Consider the following 26,463-nt stretch of genomic DNA (forward strand, 5'->3'; position numbering starts at 1 on the left):
TGTGGTCACAGCAGCTGACCCAGCACCTTGCCCTCTCCCCCTCACTTCTTATCTGCCATTCAGACAACAGGCCCAGCACCATCTGTTCTTGCAGAAATGAAGTCATCTGGAGGAGACGAGCCTCATCGGAGAGTCTCACTTTGCACACGTTACTCCTTGTTACTCTCCCTCCTTTGTGTCCCCCAGTCCTGGGAAGCTCCCCCACACATCCAAGTGGGAGCAGCAAGCTCCGGGCCAAAGCGCGAGGAAAGTGTCGTGTGGAGGGGACTGGAGTGTAGGGCAGAGGGCTTTACTCCACACAGTGGAAACATTTAATGCTGAATTCAGCCAAATGGCCACTTAGCTGATCAATCGCAACTTCTGGGAGCCTGCTCCACTCCTGAAGGTTCAACTGCCAGATGGTATTAGAAATACAAAGAAACTTTAGGGTGAAGTGCCTAACACAGCCTATTAAAAAGCATTATTCCAGCAGGCAAGTGACAAGGAGCCTTTCCTTGTTGGAGAGATGCCTCCTGAAAGAAAAAAACCACACACACACACAAAAAAATAGGTAAAGAAGAAAAACAAGAAGTTGGACAGTCTGCTCAGTGGGAGAGGAGAGGCAGCAGTAAATCTGACGGGGGCAACATCAAGCAGTAGCTGCACGCCTGCTCTCACAGTTTGCCCGAGTTGTTAAGATTCACAGACATGCACCGGCACTGCTTGACCTTCTGAATTTTCTTGAGTCGAAAAGGCGGGTCCAGCTCAGGACACTCCAGCTGCACGGTCGAAGAGGTGACCTTGTGAGGTTTGCAGAAAGCACAGGACTGGAAGGACTCCTCCTCCTTTTTCACGTGCCGTGGTATGTAGAAGGAGTTGCACTGCCCATAGCAGAAGCGGTTGATGATGGTGCGGCTTATGCAGCCCTCCTCGCTGACAGTCTGTCGCAGGGGCTGCGTCTTGCACCAGTCGCTCTTGAGGTACTTCCTTTCAGTGACCACCAGGGCCTCCTGGCTGGAGGCCAGTACCTCCTTATTCAGCTGCTGCCTCCGCTCCGAGTGGTTGCTGCTGCTGTCTTTGTAAGGGGAGGGAATGGCGCCGGCAGGACGGTTTTTCCTAGTGTCTGTTACTCGAACCAGCGCTGCCATCAGAAAAACGGACAAGGCATATTTCCAAATCATCCTGCAATGGCAACACAAGGGGCTGTTAGGAGAGACACATTTTCAAGCTGCAAAATTGTAATGGAGTTGAACTTTACTCTTGCTTTTAGAAGTGGAGATTTTACTGCCTCTGTAATCCCACCACTTTTCCTAGGAGATTAGCTCTACTCCAGGGTGATTGTTAATCACAAAGATGCTAGGCCCTGTGGAAAGTCAGATCGCCCCCCTCTCTGCCCCCTAAGCTCTCCAGCTACTCTTTTTTCCCCCATAGGGACACAGCTGCTTTGATTGCTGAAGCAGTGATTTCACAAAATCTGCAGCCAGAAAGGTTTCATCCTTCCCTGTGAAATCCTGGGCCAAACAGCTGGGCAAACTCCTGGCTAGCAAAGGCTCAGGACACTCCTGCCAATACTGTTATAGCTGATTTGGGGAGCTGGGGAAGGAAATACCAGGTTGCACAGGGTGATCTCCCAGCTGCCTCTCCAGCCCGAGTCCCTGCCCAGCCTTTTTCTACACAGAAGTAGCCAGAGGTATCCAAAAGTGTATATCTTATTTTAAATTGCTTCTGAAGTTTCTTGGGGCTTTTATGGCACCTACAGGCTTGTGTTGTCTTTGTGGGAGGCCAAAAACTTCATGGATTTATTTTTGCAGTAAGAGGAAATGCTTAAAAACAACTTTGAGGACTTCATTACTGCAATGCATCTTAGGCAAATGGTTTAAGAAGGTTTGTAAACAGGAGAGAATTCAATATTTATTTTAGATGTTAAGGAACAGAGTAGAGCACAAGCCAGTTGTTAAGCTAAAATAGTCAGCCAGTTGGCAAAAATATTTTTTCCTATGGCTCTCTATCAGGATTTCTTGTTCTGTGGAACATCTTTTACCAGCTTTTGGATTTTCATCAACCACTTGTCCTATTCATTTTAGTAATGCGTCTCAAAGCGCTTCCAGGATATCAGAGTAGATGTACTAAATTTCCTCATAAAGTCAATGCTCACCAGTGAACTGCCATGACTAATTTGACAGTTCATTTCACATCCCTGGGAAGGGAGAACAGAGGCTCCCTAGGGTGCCAGAAGTGAGTGCAGCCCAGAAGCTTCTCGTTCGGAGGCAAGGACACTTCAAGTCTACCTGAAAGTGCTCTGCTCACCTTTGTTCTTAATGGACTGTATAATAATAATAATAATAATAATAATAATAATAATAATAATATTCAGATGAAAGACTCACCCCTCTCTTCCCAGTAAAGCTTCAAATCATTCTAAGTAATCATTTTATTTTCCTTTACATTCATGCCAAGACAAAAAAATACCATCACACTGGTAAATATAGATGTGTCTAACACTATAGATACTTCAGATGTAGAGTAGGTACTCCTAACATGAAAACACACCATTTCTCAGGCAAAGATAACAACAGATTCAAAAAGTGTTTGCAACAAAGGTGCAAGAGAAGACAATAACAGCAATAAAAAATGCTTCTAAAAAAGCAGATATGACGTATTTAACCCCTATAGAGATAAAGAGAAAGAGCTCCTGTAGCAGACACTAGGTAAAATAAAAACCCTTTAGGTGATTCTCTAAGTTTATGAGATCTCAGTGTCAGACTGTAACTAAATTTCTAAGGGAAGAAGTTTGAAGTGCTGAAGGAAAGTGCTAATCCTATAGCTCTGGACAGAGGATGTTCTGATGCAGAGTTATATTTCACCAGATTGTGTGCTTGAAACAGAACCACCCTTTAAATAGAAACCAGTATTTCTAAAACCCAAATAGGCTCATTCATCTGCAAACATGACAGCTGCCCACTGACACCCATTGTAGCCATGGGTACTTTAAATCAGTGGCCTATTTTCACACTGCTTAGCATTCAGCACACAAGTCCAGAAGTTTTGTCCAGAGTCCTCAAATGAAGCAAGACTAGACTTGGCTTTGCTCACAGGTATTGTCGCCAAGACCATTGGATGTCAACCCACACAGCCAGGCCAAAACCTAATCAGGTAATTAGTTTCAGTTGAATATAGTGTTCCATGCTTCAAACTGTTCTCATGTTATTCTGCAGTGATGGCTGCATTTCAGTAGTAGATAAAAGAACTGTTCCCCTCTGCTTTGTGTTTTACACAGAAAGGGAAGAAAAAACCCAGGAGTTACAAGACTACATCTTCTAGAAAAAGATAGAGATGCCATTTACCAATACTCCTCAGGCATCCTCGTCTACTCTACTCTTGAAATGCAAGCCCACAAAGCAATTTTGATAACTCTGCTGTCCTTCAGGGAGGGAGTTTGGTCCTTTTAAGCAGGGATATCACCTCTCCAGTCTCATTTCTCCGATCCTGGTGGAGAAGAGGACAATACAGGTCCAGAGGCACATCAGAAGGAGAGATGTGCTCTTTCTCCCACCCTCTTTTCTTTGGAAAACTCTGTCTTCCCACACTTGCCATTTCTCATCACACAGTACAAGTTGAAACAGTTTCCCTTTCATGTCAAGGATGGGAGGCTTCTTTTCAAGTAGAAAGCCTATGCAGGAATTCAGGAAAGCTGACAGAGAGCTAACAACTCGAAGTCTACAATATAGAGAAATATTATAGTAGCTTTCTAATTACTGAAATAGTTTTATGTAGGCATGGGGAGCCATTCAATGGAGTAAGTAGGATTTATTCAGTAAGTCTACATTTATAACTAATAAAGCATTATTAATCAAAGCCACTATTGTAAGGTTATAAATGAAATGCTGTAGTATATGTTAGCAAGTACTTCTACAGATAGGTAGGAAGGCATCACCTATTTCTGTAATTGATCTTATCAAACCTGGACCTTAAATGTTTACATAATAGAATAATAATCTATTTTACACCAGCGGGTCAAATGTGTATGCTGTCAGATCATGGAATTTCTAATCACAGGGTTGCCCCTTACTAGCCTGCAAATCACCCCTTTCTAAGCCCTGGCACACAAACCCCCTATTCAAGCAAGTAAGGGTGCAAACAAGGTCACCTGGTGCCAGCAACATGCCAAGGAACTACATATAGTTTTAGTACTTGCATGCAAAGAGAAGAGAAACCTCAGTATTCTCAGAGATCGTTTCAGTAAACTCAGCCTGAATGCAAAGCAACATCGTGAATGATGTCTGTCTGCTGACAGAGCACGATGAGAAGAAGCACAAAAAGTACTGGAGAAGAATCTGGCTTCTGGCAAGAACAGGGCATTTCTGTCCTACTTAGATGTCACAGAACTGAACAGCATGTGTCTGAGACCAAGAAAGCAAGAACTGCCTCAAGAGACCAACGCCTCTGAAACTTGCACAAATGCCAGCCTGGGCCCAGCATCCCCACTGCACTGGGGGCTCCCCATGGCAGAGATGGTAGAAGTTCCCATGTGACAGTTTCTTCAGCTTCTTCAAGTGTCATTGCCAGCTGCTGCCAGTTCCCCCCACCCTTTCTTTCCAGTGCATGAGCTGCTGCAGAAAATAACCTTACACTAGACCCCAAACAAGGCCTAGCTGCATTCACATTTCACATGCTAAGTTTTTATCTCTTTGAGATAAGGAAATCAGCACCAAGTTTGGGTTCATAAATTCATCAAACCTGTCACACTGGAGCTAGCCTATCAGGTACTTAGGAGTGTAAAAAATCCTTGGCCAAAGAGGCAAGAACACCAAGAGCCAGCTCCATAATCCAGAGAGGTCAGGGCACTCAGCTGGGAGGGGAAGACCCTGGATCACTGTGTCTGCCCTTAGTTTTAGTTCTTCTTTGTATCCAATTACTGTGTCACATAAAATATCTACCAAGGCAGGCTCCCTCTGGCATACCGACCTTCTGGCCCTATAACTCATGAATTCTTGAAAGCAATCCAGCTCTGGAGCAGGACAGGCACTAGTGTGACCCCCAAAATAGCCCATGGTTTTGTGGCTAGGGCACTTCTCTGGGAATTGAAGTATTGGATTTGACCTGGGAATTCAACCACATCATTTTGGGATAAGTCCTGCAATGCACGGGTGCATGCTATGGTCTAAAAGGCAGGGCAGGAGGTAATGGCAGTGCCAATCTGTGCTGGGTGACTGCTCTGACGTTTCCTCTGATTGCCAAAGACATAACCAGTTTCTCAGCTCAGGATGCATTTTCTGACTAGAAATTCCTGTTTTGTAGATCAGCCTACTTCAGGTTTGGAGGTGGACAGCAAGAGAGAGGGATGCAACTAGAAGATCGCTGTGATATTTTATGTTAGCTGCTCAGGAAATCCTCGGGTGTAAGACCCATTTGTTTGTTTTAGCATGCAACACCTACAAAGCACTTGGTATTATCAGTATTCCTGGAAGCATTCAACTCTCTGATACAGGTATGACACACAACCATCTCCTCTTCACCAGGTCTTCCTGGGAGGGGTTCAGAAAAAAAGTCACAGGTAATGGTTTAAAAGAAAAAAAAAATCTGCAAAACCTGCCTTACCATGGAACTTGAAAGCCTATCGGTTTAGCTCAGTCACAGAATGGATTCAGTATGTAAATACATGTGGAAGAAGATTTAGTGCTATAAACATCCTACACTCATCAAAAGCACTGCAAGAGCCAATGACCAGGAGGAAGATAAATGAATTCAGAGATACTTTTCTTGAAAATTTTGAATTTAATTAATAGTTGAAGAGTTTGTCTCAGAAAATTGTTTCTCTTCATCTACCAGCAAAAGACAGGCATTATAGGCTAGACTGACTCAGGTACAGTTCTGTAGCACTGTACATGCATGGTCACATTTGACCATCTGCATCATTCTTCTCCACTTTCCATCCTGCAAATTTCAGAGACTTGAGAGCTCTCTGTTGGTATCAGTTGACTGGGGGAACCTCTGTTACCAAAATATTTTCTACTCCACTCTTACCTCCGTATTAGACTTAGTCAAAAAAGAATCTGGATAAAACAGTTGTGCATTTATTAATATAAGGACATGGTGTACACGGTCAGTTCTCGGCATTTAAGATGGGACACAAGAAGTGTTCCTTGAAGACAAGCCAGGCAATAACTTTTCAAAGAACTAAAACTTGGCTTTAGCAACATATGTGGGAAGCCAGGAAATATCAGATGCTCTACCAGGAAGCCAACAATGTTATTTATTTAATTTATTAATGGTAAGGCATGATTCTAATGGCACAACATTCACATAAAGACTATACAAATCAGGCATCTTTGTGCAAGGGAGGTATTTGCTCTTAACTTCTCCCTTTTAAATACCCTTTGGAAACTTTGCTCCTGTGTCTCAACGTCAGCAATAACTGAGCACTGTACTGTATCTTTCTTTTTGCAGAGCCATGGTCATCTTAGTAAATCATTACATGATTAATAGGTTGTCATGATTAAATTGCCAAGACTGAGGCCAGCTGCAACAACAAAACATGTAGAAGGCGGGGGGGAACCAAATTTTTAAAACCAAACAAACAAACAAAACTCAGAAAACCCATTATTGCAGTTAGAATATGTTATTCAGATATTCAGATAGAAAATCTCTGCATTTTAGCAGGAGTTACCATGTACTAGGAATACTAAGCATCACTTTTTAAAACTGCTGCATGCAACACCAAAGGGAATAATTGTTTAAAAAGCAATAATTAATGCCATTACAAGCAGATTTTTTTTCATTCTTGCCCTCTAACAACCTTCTCTGGTGATCTGAGAGAAAGCTATTTTGTTGCATCACAGCCCTAGCAGTAGGTGGTAGAGGGAGAAAACATTTCTTTCAGACTTAATAAACTCCTTGTACCCTCACTGGCTGGCTTGGATGGAGATCCTTTCTCATCTCCATCCTTCCATCTCCCTTCCACCAAGGAGATCCATCCGTGTCTCTCCTTTACACCAACACCTCTTCCCCAGAGAGGCCCAAGCAGACCCGCAGGGGAACACTACACAGCTTTGAAGGAAGCAGGAAAGGTCTGCCTGCAGTTTGGATGCCTCAAGATATGTCTTGTGCAGGGTCTAGTTCTGTTTTCAAAAGGGGAAGGTGGGGCTGGTTTTCATTGATGCCAGCCTGTGTCCCTCAGAAGACAACAGCTGCCTCCATAATGCCAGCACTCCGTTCTGCTTGCCAAGACAGTTCCTGAAACACTGAATTTAAAATACTGAAAAACAGAGTAGAGTAAGTCATCAACAAAACCAAAGTACATAAAGCAAAGACTCTGGTGGGAACAGTCTATGCTAAGACAAAGATAGTTCAAAGCAACTCAGAGAATGCTGTTTCATGCTAATTTCAGCTCTCACTGTAGATTTTCTACGACCAGGAATTTTCCCTGAAGAGACTGAGAGTTTAGAAGAATTCCTGGTCCTTGCACAACAAAAGAAGAGGAATCAAGAACTCAACTAATTACTTCTGTCATATTCAGCAGTGTGTAATATGTCACATATGCCATTTTTAGGACAGGAGCAATTATGAAGAAAACTTGAAGGTGAACTCACCCTTGTTACTGAAGCTAACCAGATAAAACATCAAGCTTTTCCTTCATGTTTTGTTCTCTGTCTTTCTTATCTACCTTTACTGCCTCCAAAAATTCATGTTTATAACCACTGAGCCACTTCTTCATTCAGGAACTTTAGACAAGCTCATTCGAAACAGTTTTGAATGTAGCTGCTTACTTCATCAGAGTTCAGAGATCACATTGCTCCAACACTCCTCTTCACATTGACATCCTGCCAGGAAGTATATTGATTTAAATATTGTATTACTGATCTATGGTATTAGGCCCTCCACAAGCTGAAGCCTTCTTATCTTGCCCAGCTTCCAAAACCATGATTCACTTGATTTTATTTAAGTAGTATTAGTATTGGAGGAACAGAGAGAAGTTTCTCATTTTTCAAAGCCAGAACAAGCAGTTTGTAAGGCAACGCACTGAAGATTTCATTAGTTGACATTTCAGTTTTTATCTGTTATATCTAAGATATGAACTAAAGTTCCAGAATACCGGAAAGAAAGAAGGGGGGGAAAAAAGAAAAACAAAAAAAAATTATTGGTGAAGCCAGTACTGGTATTTTTCTTTGAGATACATTCACTAAAATTTATATCCATGATAAATACCAATGCCTCCCAAAAACCACATACACATACAACAAATGCAATTACTAAGGCAGTCATCCAAGTAGAAGAGAATAGTGAAGGAAATTATGCTCCAAGTTTTTTTGGTTTTGCCTGATTGTTTTTTTAGGGCTAAATGTTAGCCAGGTAATACAGTGAAACAAGACACTATCAACTTCATACTGCCCTGCATTTATCAGTAGCAAAGATTTGATTCCACAACTGTGTCAGGATTTATCAGTCTAAGATAGGAAAAGTAAAATAAGGAGGATTAAGAAAAGCTGTGAGAAATACAAAAGCTAAGTCTTCCTGCAGTAGCTCTGGTAGTGCAGCAATGCCATTTTTTGGGGAACATGGATACGTAGAACCCAGATTGAATACTAACAGGTATCTGGACAAAGGCTTTCTGGAATATCATTATGACTAAAACTCCTAGATCTTGTTGCAATTTCAGCTTCAGGAACTTGTGGTTTTAGAACCAGCCACAGACAAATGTCTGCCTGGTGAGCACATGTGAATTGTCCCAAGCAGGGTGAGATGTCCTACTCAGAAGTGCCTGGATAGTCATCAGTACTGGCAGCACATGCAACACTGGGGAGAAAGGGGGGAGTGGAAGGAGGCAAAAACCCACAAAATAAAACCAGATTTCTACTTGCCATCCATGAGGTTGGTTTTCTTTCTCCAAACCTGGTTTTGGAGAATGCTACAGTCAGGGGGTGGGAGGAATAAATACAGGAAAACTCCTTGGATACAAGGAGAATAGCTTTTTGGAAAGAACTGAAAGTTAATTGTCCTAACAATCTAAAAAAATGTCTCTTTGCAAGATTGAATCAGCTGAAAAGATACTTGTTCTCCTTCTCAGTGTTCCTCAGCTTTTCAGCACGAGATAAAGAGCCCCAAATAGACGAGTCAGTTCTGTTTGCACATGAACATTTTGTCCGGCAAGAAATAATAGCCTATATTAAAATTTATTCTTCTGTGCAGGAGGCAGCTGGTACACTCCCACTTGGCAGTGTTTCATTCAGGACAAAACAGCAGACTTCTGCCCTTGGGAAACTAAAAACTAAATCAGAAGGGAAGCGGTGGCTTGAGCAAATGTCTTCATTTGTGACCATCCCTCGGCCTGTTGGAAAGGAGGACAGTCACAAGAATGGGGAAAGTTCAGCATTTAAATACAATAGGTCATTTTATTGCTTCCTCACTGGAGAATCGATACTACAAAAGACTATTTTGCAATGAGCATCCTCCATTATGTTTTTGTTGCTTGCATTACAACAGAACATAGAAATCTCTTCCAAGACCAGTGCCTGACTGAGCAACACAACTTCAAATGTTTGTAGACTAACTTGGCGAGCAACATATGGTGGGACCAGAAATGAGCACAGAGGGGAAGTGAGTTACTGGAGGTCAGGAATTAACTGAGAATGGACCGTTTCCAAAATCTTACAATTGCACCACACGGCACCAATGCTTTTTGCTGATCAATCCAGATTTGATACCCTTAGGCAATCTTTTCTTTAAAAACATTGTGCTTTTGTATATGAAAATGGTTCTGTATGAAAATTTCCAATATAGTTTCCCTGAGTTTTGATAGAACAGAGATGACATTAGGAGTTTTATTGCTTTGTAGCTTCACATAATGGACAACTTCCTGAGCACACAGCTCATTTTCTAGCTCACTATAAGGGAGAAAACCACTAGTCTCCATTATAGGTGCATTACTGTACTTGCATCGTTCCCAGAAAAGGGCATTTGGATGAGATCTGTTCTAGAAGACTGAAGCCTGCACCTTAAAACATCATAAAAGTGCTCAAAAGAATTTCTGCTTGCTTAACGGTCAGAAAAATGCAATTACTTCTAAAAATCAATAGGTGGCATGTAGTCTTGTATCTGAGGAACACCAGATTAATCAACAGAGAAGTAACATTTAAATTTTCCCAATTTTCTGGTAGGTCCAGGTCAGGGTCTCTATTCAAGATCCTATCCTCAGTTACTGCATTATAACTCTTAAGTAGTCACGTTTCTGTTTGAAAAAAAATCTGAGATGTTATTTATGGTCTAGGGTTTATATTATGAATTTTTCTAAGCCAATATCCTATTTATAGAGCTGAAACACAGATGGTTTAAATAAGAATTGCTCTTATCTCAATATCCTGCACGCTAGCCTTTCTATTAGGTAGTATGCAAATTCCCATGCAGACACAATTTCAGCTGTGCATCCCACTATTTTCCAACATGCCACTTGTAAGAACTATTGCAGCTGTACTTTCATAAAGGTTTCATAGATTTATTGCTTCAAGAGTTTTTCATTTTCATTCTCTGCTTAAATTTGACTGACAGAACATCAGTGCCCCTGACTGAACCTTACAGCAGTTCTGGGGACAGACTGCACAAGACCTGTGCTAGTGTACAAATAAAACACGTATTAAGCCAATTCCACCCGTTAGTCACAACCAGGTCTGTGCCACACACACATGTAAGAAAGGACCTTCCCAGAATGATTAGTTTCACAGAAAGGCATTTTTCTGCTTGGTGAGGCTAAACCTAGTGAATCCTCTTATCCTTTTTTCTTGCCTTTGTGTAACTGCATGTTGTCTATTAAACATCTGACAGATTCTCATAATTATATTTTTCAATCCACTGGCCATATTTCAAACAAGTTGGACAGCAAGTCAGTTTTGAAACTCCTATTGCATTACACTAAGTGTATTTTCTCCTAGGGTATGTGGGAAGGCATGAAAAGTATTTCAGGGAAGGGAAAGGGGGGGACAAGTCAAGGATATCACAGTTTGGTACCACAGAAGGCATGAGTAGTAAAGAGGACATTTAGGGTTACTGTGTTGAACTGGCACACCAAACATATCCATAGAAAATCAGAGTTCATGAGCTCTAATGTTCACGTGTAGTACAAGACACCTTGAAGCAACAGTGGGTCACCTCAAGGTTTTTAATACATTTTCTTTTTCAGGATATAAGCTGTCCCAACAGCTAAGAAAAATTTACTTGCACTATGTGTAGACAAAAGCCAGGCAGTAGTGAGTCACTGCTGCACACCAGGCACAGTATTACCCTTGGGTTGATTCTGTAATATTTTGTATCCCCTTTTGCTCACAAACTTATTTGGAGTGTTACAAGATGTTTTCTTCTTTCCCTAAGAACACCAGGCTTCTGCTTGGCTTACTACTGTTGTTTGTTTTTGTGGATTAACTAATGGTCTAATGACTTTTCTTTCAAATGTTTAACTCAGTTGTAGGCTTTGCTCCCAAAGGAAGTCTATTTAGTCAAGGTCTCATATGAGAAAATCCAGGTATGCAATTGAAATGCAGTTGAAACCTGTGAGCTGAGAAGCACAGAAACTGCATACTCTGATAGTTGCTTGCATATGTGCATTTGCAAGCCTATAAACAAAGATGACATTTGGAGTTAAAAATCTTCTGAGTTATATGGCTTCTTATCTGCCCTAGTACATGCATCATTTGATGTCTTGATGCAAGTTCTTCAGTATGGAACTATTCTGACCCTTATTTCCAAGCTGTTTTCTAAGATAACAAAAGGAATTTTCATTTATTTAGCTACATGTCTATTGATATTTCTGAATTGACAGCAATGTTTATGATTGTCATATCTGTCAGCTGGACCAAAATAAATCACAGCAGCTGGTGCTCAACAACTGTCAAAAGTACAGAACTTACGAGGTGCTATAAAGTCAGGAATACAAATAAAATTGTAATTAGATATGCAATATCAACATAAACATTGCTAAATACTTAAACATTTCAATATCACTTTCTAGATATACTGGAAAATGCATAGCGCACAGAATGAATGGACAAACTATAGTTTACTCACTGCTATTGGCAGTGTGTTTCACTTTATTAAAATATGAATTTTCAGGGAAATACTGCTGGGTGACCTGTACTACAGGAAATCTCACATCCAAATACTGGAAACTTACTCCATCCCTCCTGCTTCACACTGATGGCAACACATGGCTGTACCACATCTATGTTCTTTTGGCTTTGATTCACGCTCCGCTCAGTGATTCTCCCTCCGTCATTGCCCCAAGAATGTAAATATTTGTTCTGTCTGTATTCTGGTTTATGGACTTAGCCCACGATTGAATATGAAGGCTGTAATTCAATCATAGAAGGATCTGTTGCCATGCATAAACTGGGATTTTATGTTTTATGACTTAGGCTTTGCAGAGCAGCCGTCTTCCTACTTACCTCCCCCTCTCCTTGCCCATGACTTGAATTATAGTTCTGTCTCTAATTGAAGACTAGTATTATCCTATTTCTCTTCTGCTGAGAGGAAGACCAGAGCTATCATTCTGAATATACACCAAGCCACAGGATGGATGAGGTTCTCTAATGACAGGTACTCCTACACAGCAGGTTTGCAGTCTTTCTGCTAATTAATTTGATTTCTTTTGTCTAGACTAACATAACACAGCAAGTTATGCTCATTTAAAGGAGGATCGTTAGACTTTCAGCTCACTCCAAATGAGGAAGAAAGAAGAGTCAATAGAGAGGAATCCAGGGGGAGACTGACTTTGTCCTTGACTACACTATTGCTTATGTTTTCCCTTGACTAAGACTTTGTCTCTAGGAGAACCCGAGACAGCACTATCATCAGAGGAGAGACTATAATCAAAATCAGATATCGTCGGTATGTGCACGGCAAGGCAGTGGCAGCTACACAGAAGGGTTCTGTCTACGATGCACTTCAGTCAGCAGCTTTCTTCCTGGCAATCACTTGGCATTTACTGTTCACAGTTTCTGACATCCTCAGAGGGTTGAATAAACATGTAATTAAAAACACACATAAGCTGGTTTCTTCAGCCTCCCTCCAAAGAACGAAAGGAGATTCAGTAGTGTGCCACTGGACTAGTAAATCAGAGGCAAAGCTAGTAATGGAAGCTAAAGATGTAACTAACTCCTCACGATTTGGAAGGTGAGACCTTCATTAGGCAGTTTTGACAATGATGGAAACTGTGGAGCTGAACAGAGTCTCAGACATGAGCTGTCAGTCAAATACAGGACATGGGAAACAGAGTAATGTGTGATAAACAGATGAACTGACTTGAATTTGAAAGTTCAGCCCTTCGAGTCAGGTGAACAGATCCAGTTTCAATACCCAGAAAGAAAAGTGACAAGGAATCACACATCAGGTAGGTGCACTGTGGAGTGGAATGAGTCTACACATTTCTTAATAATGGCAGAGAAGATCTTCCCTATGACAGGAGGAGAAGGAAAAGGAGTAGAAGGAGAAGGAGCAGGAGGAGAAGGAGAATAAGGAAGGAAGGCAATCACCTTCTGCTCACAGATCCACAGACAAGTGCCAGAACTCCCCTTCTCTGTTGGCCATTTAGGGATCATTTCTAGCTTTGTAACCCCATTTGCATTTATCATTTTTCAGCAAAGAGGGAAAGGTTTCCAACTTTTGGACTTACTGTCTCTGGGAATTTTGTTGTTGTTGTTGTTGATAGTAATTGGGGACCCTTTTTATATAAACATAAGTAGAAGATAAACAGCACCTAGAGGGTCTTTATTAACTTAATGTGACCTTGTTTTTTTACAGTGTTTGGCCATAAGCTGTTCATACCGTGTCACCAGAGTTAAGATTTGAATATTTTTCAGTTACTTATGCTTTCAATCTCAGTAGAATTAGACAATAAGTAAAAGGAAATCTAAAGACTCTTCTGTCTAGCTCTTTCAGAAATCTATTCTCAGAAAGGTCAGTGAGGTATCTCGGAAAAAGTTAGCCATATCTGACTACAAATTACAGTGTGAGATTGCAAGCTCCATTACTCTTCCAGGTCTGTTCAAGGCCTCTTCCCCAGCTCTAACTTAGGGAGCACTGCCCTGAATCTAGAGGAAAGAAATTACACTTCTGGTAATTTTTGATGACCATATGTTACTACACAGAAGGACAAAGATACTGAAACTCTATTTCATGTCAGTGCTTGATTTGATTGATAGTAGTGAATTTTCCAATTGAAGTGGCCAAGACAGCTTCCCTTTTGATATGACCACAATGTTAGATGCTAGCTAACATTTCCATATGTGACCAGCAAACGCCAGACTGATTGTGAAGAGCAACAAGTGATCACAAAGGTTGCTCATTCAAGGTTTGGCACTTTTTTTCTCTTATTACAAAGTAGTCAGAGAACATGTTGTGCATTACAGTTTACACCCTTTTACTAACCCTACCACTTAGAGCTGTTTCAAACATTTATATATATATATATATGTTTATATATATATATATATTGCTGAAGCAGCGAGGGAGATTGATCCGCTGAAGGGTTTGCAAACTACTTGTAATGGTGGTTCTAGCATCAACACAGCTTTGTGTTGGTGCTAGGAGAATCAATACAAGTAGTTTAAATTTGTATGCACCACTCTATAAACCATTTAGTTGTCTCAGCAACCAAATGGCACCTGTACTACTTGCTAAGGCACATTGTGATTGATTAGCTCAAATAAGGTTATCCCAGGGAAAATGTTCTGATCCATAGGTTTGCTCTGGTTCCTGCTGAGTGATCATACACACAACTCACTCATTGATGAGTTATTTAGACCCCAAGTACAAACAACATTATACAACTATGAACATGGTTCTTTCTAGCTTTTCCCTATGTCTTGGCTAAACAGCAGGCTTTTGAAAGAATTTATGTGTAATGTGGCATTAAGAGGAATGGAATCTCAAATAAGGGTAGACTGAAAATATTTTCTGACGCTATTAGAACTAGACATATTGATAGCCTCATCTCCAAATTAGAGGAAAAATTAAGTCCTGGCCATTGGTCTACGTTTTCACTTCCAATCAGCTGGACTACTACATTCTGAGCTCTTCCTTATTTTCCTGGTGAAGAAGGAGGTGAAGTGAGTGAAACTAGGTTTTAAGATACTTTCAATGTAAAATCATTAAACCTTCAAAAGCCAGGAAGCCATTTCGCAGAGTTAACATGAAACATGTTTTTGTCTCAGTAATGGAAAAGCCCTAAAAAGTACACAAAAAAATGAACTAGGACCTTCAGGTGTTTTCAGTCTAAAGGTGCTGATACCTCTTCCAGAAAAACAAACAAACAAACAAACAAAACAAAAAAAAAACAACTTCAAAAAAAAAGTTTTCATTAACACTTCACCTGATTAAAAAAAAAAAAAAAAGGTTTAACTCTAACCCTTGGGGTCAGCTACCACAATTCATGTACTGTGGTGGTCCTCAATGGGTCAAGGATAACCACAGCCCCACGGAATTTTTTAATGCTTGTGTTTTGAAAGAAGGCTCAGTAAAGAATTTGCCTTAGCAGAACAAAACTATGCTTCCCCTCTTCCCTTAGTTTCAGAACAACAGCTTCTGCTTTGAGTGATTGTTTCAGCTCCTATAATTTTTCTCCAGCACAAAATTGTAGAGAAGGTCCATACAGATCAGACCAGTGATTTGCACAGCATGAGAACATGAATAATGTCAGAGCATCAGAGGGAATGGAATAGCAGTTAGGAAAAACACTACCAAAATGCACCTAGCAAAGACAAAGCTAAAAGTAGCTCACCTGTCTGAGAATCTGCTAACTTGGCAAAAACCATTTTACTTAGAGGACCCTAAGAAGCTCCTAATTAGCACAAAGACTGAGGAATATCAACTGCCCCTTGGCAAAACTCCGCTCATTAAAAACACAGGGCATGTTTGTGGGGTTTTTTTCTTCCTTCCTGCCCCTGAAATCCCACACTTGTTCTACATAAAAGGCTACATGGGAGCAAATGCACAATTTCCTATCTACATGTTTGTTATAAGGCTGAAGGGGAGGACTCAAGCTTATCTGAAAAGAAAACAGGAGAATTAAATCCTTAAACTGCATGGTTTAAGCAGAATACACAATGGCACCACAGACTTGAACAGGAAAGAAAGCAAGAGAGGCACAGTTGAATTAATAGACACAGACCTAAGAAGGCAAGCTACTGAATGGATCTACAGCATAACTGTACAGAAGACATAAAGAGCCCATCTAGATACCATGGTTTTAACAAGGTCCTCTCTGTAAATATTCTCCACTCCCCTCAAAATATTATTTGTTTAAAGCTGCTTGCCAAATCCATGGCAAAGCATCTAACAGAAACCAGAGATGAGATTTAGAGACACTTTAGAAATAGGTGACAGGGACATACCTGTCACTTAAATCAATGTGAGTAATCCAGAAAAGTCCTGTTCCCACACCTACAAAGCCTTCAGTGTCATTTTGGACGGCAACATTCCTTACATGTTTATACACTGGTGCCTCTGTAGGGTGCCCAGACATAGGACTGGGCAGGTGGTAATGCCATCTCCTGCCATTCATACAGAAGGCAGACAAAGCTTGGGAACCACTCAGCAGCTCCCCAACTGTCCTGCTTTGTCAAGTGTGTTTCACATATACCAAGCAACACCAATAAGCAGAAAATTAACAGCATTAACTACTACCAGCCATCCAAAAATATAGCCAATGGGGCATTCTATATATCTTTCTCATAACCAGCTTAGCAACAAGATCTTCTTAAACTGCCTTCATCTGAATATGAGGAGAAACTTCTTTGCTTTTTAGGTGCCAGCACACTGGAACAGGCTGCCCAGAGAAGTTGTGGAGTTTCCTTCTCTGGAGACATTGAAAACACGCCTGGACACATTCCTGTGTGATCTGCTCTAGGTGTACCTGCTTTAGCAGGTGGTTGGTCTAGATGATCTCCAAAGGTCACTTCCAACCCCAACCATTCTGTGATTCTGCGATCCTTATAGAATCATGGAATCATATAATGGGTTGGATTGGAAGGGACCGTAGAGATCACCTAGTTCTAACCCCTCTGCCATGGGCAGGGACACCTTCCACTAGACCAGGTTGCTCCAAGCCCCATCCAACCTGACCTTGAACACTTCCAGTGACAGAACATCCACAGCTTCTCTGGGCAGACTGTTCCAGTGCCTCACCATCCTCATGATGAATAATTTCTTCCTTAGGTTTGATCTAGATCCACCCTCTTTCAGTTCAAAGTCACTACCTCTTGTCGTACCACTATGTGTCCTTGGAAAAAGTCCCTCTCCAGCTTTCTTGTATTTCCCCTTTAAGTACTGAAAGGCTGATCTAAGGTCTCTGCAGAACCTTCTTTTCTCCAGGCTGTACAATCTGAAGTCTCTCAGCCTATCCTCATAGGAGAAGTGTTCCAGCTCTCTGATCATCTTCATGGCCTGCCTCAGGACCTTCTCCAACATCTTCCCCATTCATGAATATAAGCTTAGAGTTTCAGTACCCACATGAACTGGAGATAACTCCATTCACATCCCCTCCATTGCAAACTAAAAACTCCAGAAAAGTGTAGTGGAAAAGCAGAAAGCACAACAAGGCATTACCCATACTTTCTGTTAAAGCTGGGTTACTGGGTAGGGAATAAAGGTAAAATTCCTGGACCTAAAGGGAATTATAATACCACACCCAACACTATTTTTCTGTGATTAGGCTTAGTGATGTGGTGGGTGAGGTCTTCATTTAAGCTCCTTGAATTTTATCATCCTTCCCAACACATAAAGAAGGTCATTTGTTCTAGGTTTTTAAATCCAAATGAAAATAATCACAGAGAAAAAGAATTAAAACGTATGCACTTTTTTTCTCAATTTTAGGTTCTGATAAGAATACTGCAGGATGGGGGTTCAAATATATATTCCATTTACATATACTCACTGTAGAATAGTGCAATTCCACTTTCAGGTGAAGTAATGGCACAGAGAAAACTCTATATCTGACCTTGAGAAACAAATAGAACAACAATTAATGTCAGCTGGATATATTTCTAATCACAACTCATGTCCCTCTGAGATAAAGCTCAAATCACCTCATGCTGTCACCTAGTCCAGGGTGCAGTTTGGTTCATTTAAACTGTGAGCTGTAGTCTCCCTGCTCCTGGTCCCCACCAGCACCACAAGCATGGTGCTCACACTGACACACACACACTCCTCGGTCACTCCGTGCCAGTACTAACAACCATGCAGCCACACAGGCGAGTTTGCTGATCCACCCAGAAAGGTATCCTTCTTTTTTTTGTTTTGCCAGCTGGCTCTCCAGCTGCCGGCAGGATCAGTGGCACCGCCGGGGCCCCCATGCCAATGCTGGGGGCTGCTCTGCCCTGCCAGCACCAGCCCACGGGCAGGCTGCCTTCCACCACCCGGGCAGCCACGCCCTGATACTCCTTCCCAAATGGGGCCTGGGAACACTGTCACCCAACTTACCTGTTTCAGGGTGGAGGAGGCTAATGTAACTGGTAGGGTGTGGCTGATAAAGGTGGCGTTGACTGACAGAACTGCATACTTTTGCTTCCTATATGAGATGGATGGTCCTCTCATCTAAATAGCTTGGTGTTAGAACTACAGTCTATACCACAGCAGTGAGAGGAAATAAAATAAGAATAATAGAATGTGATGAGTACTACCATTACAGACGCCCAAGGGCATCTAAGATGTTTGTATATGCTGGCACATCAGAGGTAGACCATATGGGAGATGTATACTCCTCCACAGTGGCTGTTGGAAGCCAGGTGAGAGATACGGGGTATTCAAACAGGCACTGATTCTTGCAAGTGTCTTAAACACTACAGTTCTTACTTATGACTGCATTTCCAAAAGAGGTATGCACCATTTATCTCAAGTCCTCAATGGATATGGAGTACTTAAAAAGAGGATCTTTTATCTTATCTTGAAAATGTGCTCTGCAACTGTAGCGCAATGCTAAATATTAAAGATGGAAAAAGAATCATGAAAATGAAGTCTAACTGCTGCATCCTACTGTCTGACTTTTGAGCGTCTCGCCTTTTAATTTTAAAGGTTTCTTCCACCGATGCCTTGGGGTTTTAAGATATTAAATACAATCACTGATTAGACTTCATCAGAATAATCTATGTGATATCTGAAGTACTGATGCCTTCTCCTTCACTCTTTCTCCTTTAATCATATGGCCCCCTCAGCGTCTCTGCCCCAACACCTACCCTTGCTGGATTCATCACATGTGATCCAGAATCTAGCACTGAAGATTGCAGCAAGGTGACTCTTCTTTTGTGAATATGCTATGCACCCATGCAATTAGTGCACTACAAAATTAAGAAAACCTGATTTTAAGGACAAACAAACAAGTGATGTGGCTTGGTGAAAGAAGTTGGAGGGAAATAGTTTTCTGCTCTCTTTCCAGGTAACAGATGAGCCAAAAATGCTCATGAGACAGAATCAATCTACTTGTTAATAATCTGAAAAAAAAAAAAAAGTCTATCAGAAGTTATAACACAATTTGAAAGCAAACATTTATACAAACTCCTTTTCAGAATAGAGAACTGAAACCATAAGAAAAGTTGTTCAGCTGTTCTGGCTATTGAGTTCACATGATATTTTTCCCTCGTTAAGCAAAAGCTTAAGTTGTGGATGTGCATGACATGGTAAGAAATGGAGTGAAGATCCTAATACATGAACAAGAAAAAGAGGAGACAAGTTTTCCAGGAGTATTCATTCAGCAGAAGGCTGAAACAGCATCTGACCCTTCAGAATCTAAGGTGAAGCCTTCAAGGCCAAAGAGCACCAGCTCATATCTCTGCCACTCAGTCAAAGGGTACAAACACCACGGTGACCAGCCAGGCAAAGGGCACAGGCTCAAGCACAGAACCTGTACATTAAGCTGCTCACCTGTTACTGAACAAAGAGATCTTCATTCTCCAAAAGCTTGGATGATTTTGAGTACCACATGGGCTAATGTTTTCCAGTTAAATACAGTTGCTTGTATGCATAAATTTACTTACTGGTCAACAGAGAGGACTAAAGCTCTCATATAGGTATGAGCTCACACCATTTTAGTAATTAGGACAGCTTTAAACTAACACTGTAGAAGCTAGGCAAACATTTTATTCAGGTCCAAAAGCCTATTGAAGTTACCAGACATTAGAAGAAAAGGGTGGCAACATACCCTACACACTAGCAGGTCAAAAGCATCAGAGAACACACCATACCCACCTGTAATTACGATTAAGAGGTGGAAATTGTATCACGTTGATTAAATTTACAGTTTGTGTCAGATGGCATTTAAACAAGGAAAGCTGTGTACCGTGTCTTATTTTTAATCAGTTTTCTCAAATAATATTTATTCATCTTAAAGGAAGCCTTAGGCTCTGTTCTTCACTGACAGCCTGCTGCAGTTTTTTATTCAGTCAGTTTTCATACACACACGCCAAATTGTATATTGTTCCTTTGTGCATTGATGTCACTCACAATGGTCAGCACAGTAACTTGTCTGTCTTAACATATCCCACACTAGGACAAGAGACTCCTCATTAAAAAAAAAAAAAAAAAAAAAAAAAAAATCCAAAAGGAGAAGTTAACTCAATTTGTACGGAAATCTCAAAAAAGTCCCCTAAGGGATCTATGCCCACCACACTTTGTTTATGGTATGTTGAGCACATTAAGGACAAATAAAGGTTCTGGTTTTGGACTTTAAAAGCACAAATATGGAATGGAAAGTAGTAGGTTAGGTGTCAGTTCTGGGCAACATATTTCAGAAAAGCCATGAAGATTTCTGGAGGGAAGGCAAAGAAGAACATTTATATATACAGAACTTATCACTTAATATGGCAAGATTGCAGAAATCAGGAACCTTCAATACAAAGAAGCAATTACCAGAGGAGTGATATTAATAGTTTCAAATGCATTAAAGGCTATCGCAAAGAGTGAAAAAAGTATGTCCTTACCCTTCATAGATGCAAATGCAATAATGTCAGCAAACAAGATTTCAGACAATATGCCTATTAACAAATGCTGTGATACGGAATTGATTTTCCTAAAGTTGTAGACTCATTAATAGGATTATTAAGGAGAAAGTGACACAAAAAGTGAAAAAAAAAAAAACAAACCCACCACCTCTGCCAGGAATTATGTTAGATAAAATGGACTGTAACAAACACATGAGCCAGATGACTTCTTGAAGTCCCTTTAATTCTCTTTTAAGTAAATAAAGAGATACATATATAACAATTATTGTACTAACAAGAACCATCTTTTTAATGGATTTTTGTCTAGTTTTCTGTCATCTCTCATCTATCTAGGCTTCTATGCTTCGTGCTAGCTATCATGGAAAAGACATCATAATTCTTTTTGCAGTACAGCTTAAGGTACATTTGCTAGGGGGTTGCTAAGCCACTACTCAAAGCCAGCCTTATGTTTAACACACTCCAACTTGCTAATTGTGAACCTAGCGGGTTTATAATGCAGATACTATCAGTTTCTTTCAGAATTAAAGACTCAGTTTGATTTATTTTGCTGTAGGCAGAATACATAACATTTTTTTTCATGTTCCTCTGTTGGCAAAAGAGGTCAAGACTCAGGATTCTACAGAACACCTTGGGTTTTTCAAAATTTAAGTTATTTAGAAAAAACATTTCTAGTTGATTTGTTGAAGAAGATGAATGTCATCTATGAGTCATTAGAAATAATTCCTAAAGCATATTTAAATACCCATAAAACACACATACACACAATTTTCCACATAATGCTGATTTGGGCACAGTTTTACATTGTCTTTGAAGACTAATTTCAAGGTAGAGAAGTCAAAACTCCTAACTATCAGTGTGGGAAGATGATATTGCTACAACATCATGCCATATCATATTTTTTCCTCCTGGTCCTTTCAGAGCCATAGCAACAGACACGTTGAAGTAGAAGTGGGGCAATAGTACTGCTGCACTGGCTGATGGAGTGACCAAAGTCTGTAAACAAAAAGTGAATGGGGCAGCTGAGCGCCTTCTCATCCAAAGGCCTCAGGACAGAAGGACAGGCCCAGAAATACCCACGTCCTCAAGGAACTGAGGCAAACCACAGAGGCTTGCACAGACCAAAACATCTGTATTGTCCTCATGACAGCAAACAGCCAAATTTCTCTCTATCCATAATACCTGTAATTAACAGGTGTGGAACAGTTTGTCAACAGTTGGCATAATAAAACTATAATATTTGTCCTACAAACACAGCAATACCCTGTGAAGATGCACACACTGTCCAACCCTCCCTTTCCCACAAAACCCAACAATTAAATAAATAAAATTGCCTTCAAACAGAAACTGATCACACACTGGAATAAAATTCCGGTTTCCCATCTGCCTTCTTTATTGTCCCGAAATTGACATAAGTTTTGAAATCTGATTTTCTTACTGTTGCTAATTCCCTAAAATTAGCCTACAGAATAAAGGCATCTCCTCAACATTTTCCCAATGAAGAAATGCTCCCCTGCCTAGATATAGTCCTGCAAGGCTTCATACAGTAGGCAATACTGCAATGTTTTCTACCAACAAGAAGGCCACATTTTCACTGTGTCCAGTAAGCTCAGGGAAAAATAAATAAACAAAACAAACAAACAAATAAATAAATGGAGTAAGGATTCTCTGCAAATATGTATTTTAATTTTTTCAGAGGATTTATCTGACAAATAGTGACTTAATTAGAGTAAATGAAAAAAACCATAATATTTTACTTCAATTGAGCCAATAATTTTACTCTGTGGGAATATCAATACAAAGTCCTTGAGGTTTAAAATACACAGTCATTTAGACCAGGCAAGGATCTGTCTTCAGGTAGACTCACTGATTTTTCACACAGTTCAGGTGGCCAAAAACATACTGCCATTAAAATACTCAGTTCCTTTGAAGTAATCAGCAAATGCTTACAGATAAATTATTGTGACAGCTGACAGATGAAAACAAAACAAAACAAAACCAACCACACCAGAAATGTTTACCAGGAAGTAATTTAAAACAATAGATTAACAACATTTATGTTCTTGGAATATCTTGTAATTCCAATACAAAGTATTTTTCCTATCTACTTCGTATCACATTTCTTCTTTAGTTATTTTGTATACTTTTAATCGTATTTTACTTTTAATCAGTGAACTTTTTTTTTTACCTTTTTTTTTTTTTAACTTTTAATTAGTTAACTGGCTATAAAGGGGAAAAATGGACAAGGGAAGAGAAAGCTCCACAAACATCTGTTTGCTGCATAGTGTAACACTCCAATCAAACCTAGTCTACTTAGTCCTAATCTAGGCTACAGGAGTCCTTGTCTTTACAAAAGCACAAGTATCTGAATAGGTTCTATAAACTATGGCTAAAATCCCTCAAAAGTGTCTGTAATGCAGAAATTTCCCCTTTTTTTTAAAAGATGTCCAGGCCAACAAATTTCTGTAAGTCAATGGTAACCCTAAGTTTTCTGCTTTCTGCTTTTTCTTGCTTTTGCAATTTAGCAGAACTGCCCATCAGTCTCACATGGGACATCCAAGAATTGCTCAGTCTCCCATTACATACATTTCTAAGAAGTTTGAGCCTACAATAATTAAATATCGACACACCACAGATAACTAGCTCATACTGTTTTCTTTTTTCACAGCCTTAGGTATCAGGGTCTAGTAATAACTTATTAGAAGACCATCATATGTAAAATATTGAGGTAAGGGAAGAGGAAGAAAGAGCTGTAATGCAACTTTTTGGAGGGGGGTGGGGAGGAATGTAAAGAAATTAAGGCCTTTTCATTGCATGACTGCCACATAATCTAAAGGAAGAAATATGAAGGTGTAGATGGAATCACCCTGTATCACATTGATTTATACTCCTGGCTTAAACCAAATCAAGATCTGATTAAGGTTTACTTCAGAGATGCCAGACCACATGAAGTCATTAGATTCAGTTTTGGTAATGGTGACAAATAACAGATTTTCTGAAGTTAATGGTAATTTTCTCACAATGTGTGCATTAATTGTAGGCTTCATAACACGAGTTTCTTGTTTGGTACAGTTTCCTGGCTGGAAGGACCTAGTTACTGCCAGTTGGCTGTACCAGGCAAACCATTTAAGCAAAGAAGGGCTGATCCTAATCTCTCCTCATGCAATGCTAATACAGTATCAATGAAGAATTCAGTATCTGTGTTGCTTTGTGTGTATAGCTCCCAACTGAACTTTAGACTTGTAAAATTGATTGTTATACAGAGCTTTCTCATGTTGAAGTAAAATAATGTTCAGCAATACTTAAAAGTATCTGGGAAATCCCAATGGCCTCTGAAAAGCTCATCAGTTCTGAACTGTGACATTCTGGTTACTGGCACCTATGTAAGAGTTTGACAGTAGAGGGGAGGGGGTAAAATTTGTCTAGCTGTACTTTGGATCTAATTACATCTCCTTATAGCTCTGAGGATTTTATCACCTTCAGTTCCAGAGTGCAATTTAACCTATGGATTCAACCCTCATAGAGATTCGCCTGAGCCTTCAGCTCCACTGTTTTCATTACAGAAAGAAAATCTCAGCAGATGCATCCAAAGACAAGAGCATTAAGCAGCATTTTGCAGCATTTCTCAATCTCTCTTCCACGATTTTCTCCCAGCACTTCTGTGGCAGCCTGAACACATGCGAAGCAAGGTTTTGGAAACACTCATTTCCTCAGTATTTTCTGAATTTTAATAATTCTCTACCTCAGCACACTGTCTTATGTATACCACAGACCTAATCCCCAAACTCTCCTTGTTCACAGCACAAAGAATGTAGGTGTCTGCCTCACCTATGGGAATTACTGATACTAGTCACCTAAATTTTAGGTTCTTCAACAGTCCTTACAGTGATGCCTCTGCTGAATTATTTAGATTGCTCAGTTCCACAGTTAAAAGCAGCTGCTTTGGAAAATCAGGGCTTGCACTTCCACAATACTGTGCAGCTCAGCTCATAGAGCACTTGAAGCCACCTCAGCAGGTCATCACAAAACAGATCACCTTAGTTATTAGCCCCCTGGTTTTCTGCAAGACTTGTCAAGTCCAGACTCTGTCAGCTTCATCTACCGTCACAGCTTCACAGGATCCTTCCTGTGATCCTTCACAGCAAGAACCTTGTAAAATTCTTAGTATTTGTAATGCTGAACAGAGGAAAGTCTAAGTACTCTTAAGATACACATTTCAGGCGAATTGTCAAACACAAAACAAAAAGGTTGTGGCTCCATGCTCCCAAACTAGTACTCTAGACACTGTTACTCATAGAATTCATTTGACTTTCATAATAGGTCAGTATTCTGCATTGTGAAAATACATGGAAGAAGGCAAAGGCTACTTTTACACTTCACGTATATAAGCAGTGCCAGAGGGGTCAGAAATATTTAGATTCTTCCTAAATTTCTCAGAGGTCATGCTGAAATATCTAGAATAAAAGCAAGAGGCTCCTTTCATTAGCTTAAGAATGCATCAAGGTTTTATTGCAAGTCATATACATATATACAAGGTTGGGCTAACAGGCATGTTTTAAGTAAATGGTAAGCTAATATAAGCAGGTGACTGACACAAACTGGCAACATCACAGTGTTTCCTGATTTGTGATCTTTTTTTGTGGGACAAAATAACATAATCCTATGAGCAAAAGCAGTGAAACAAAAAACAGGTAAATGCTTAACCTTTCTCTCCCCATACTCCCAGCATGTTTTGGAGAGCAGCCCAGTAAACAGCAGCAAGTAAAAGCTACAGATGTATAACCCTCCTCTTCACAGGTACCAATGTTGGCTGTCTTGAGTGCAGATTCAAAAACATGCCAGCATTTGCCTTTCTCCCTTTTCCCCTGCACATTCCTTCTGCAGACCTCTATTACACAACTTTGTATCAGGCAAAGAGTTGCACGTCACAAGATGATCTGGGGAGAGACTGCTGTCTCAACATAGCATGAAAATGACTAAATAGTGACAAAGCAAATCATCCCTCAAAGTTAAGTCAATAGTGAATAAGTAATGTTATCTGTCAAGAGTTAACATGCAATGAATACTTGCAAAGGTTACACAACATAAAATCTACTAGCAGTTAGATGTGAGTTTCCTCACAAACACTCACCAAGGCAGCCTATGGAGGAATAAATTCCATGTGACTTCTTGACAAAAAGCCTTAACAACAACAAGTTGTATGTATACACTCCCAGAAGAGGATTACATGCCAAGACAGTGTGAGTTTACAGCAAGATATGTTACAATAAAGATGTCTTTTGCAAGTATTTCTTAGGAAATGTGTCAAATTTCCATTAAAAATATTTAGAACAACCAGTGAATGAGTGAGGGCACTAGTTTACAATGAATAATAAAAAATTCTAAAGGTAGTTAAAAACACCAAAACACTTGTTGAACACCACTCCCCACCACTTCACTCTGAATCCATAAACAGTTTGGAATTTAACTTGTAGTTATATCGGACAGACCACTGAAAAGCTTAACTCACTTTTCA

General features: G+C 40.2%; 1 protein-coding gene across 1 annotated transcript in view; it reads right to left on the reverse strand.

Annotated features, from left to right (window-relative positions):
• Positions 1-653: 653 nt before the first annotated feature.
• GREM2 (gremlin 2, DAN family BMP antagonist) overlaps positions 654-26,463 on the reverse strand; it is a gene marked incomplete at both ends in the record, with an annotated part of 37,478 nt that continues 11,668 nt past the window's right edge. The window contains one exon of the mRNA XM_080342852.1: positions 654-1,161. Within this exon, the coding sequence (XP_080198978.1) occupies positions 654-1,161 (508 nt within the window). The remainder of the gene's footprint in view (positions 1,162-26,463) is intronic.

The sequence above is a fragment of the Nesoenas mayeri genome (assembly GCF_963082525.1).
Source record: "Nesoenas mayeri genome assembly, chromosome: 3".
Lineage (NCBI taxonomy): Eukaryota > Metazoa > Chordata > Aves > Columbiformes > Columbidae > Nesoenas > Nesoenas mayeri.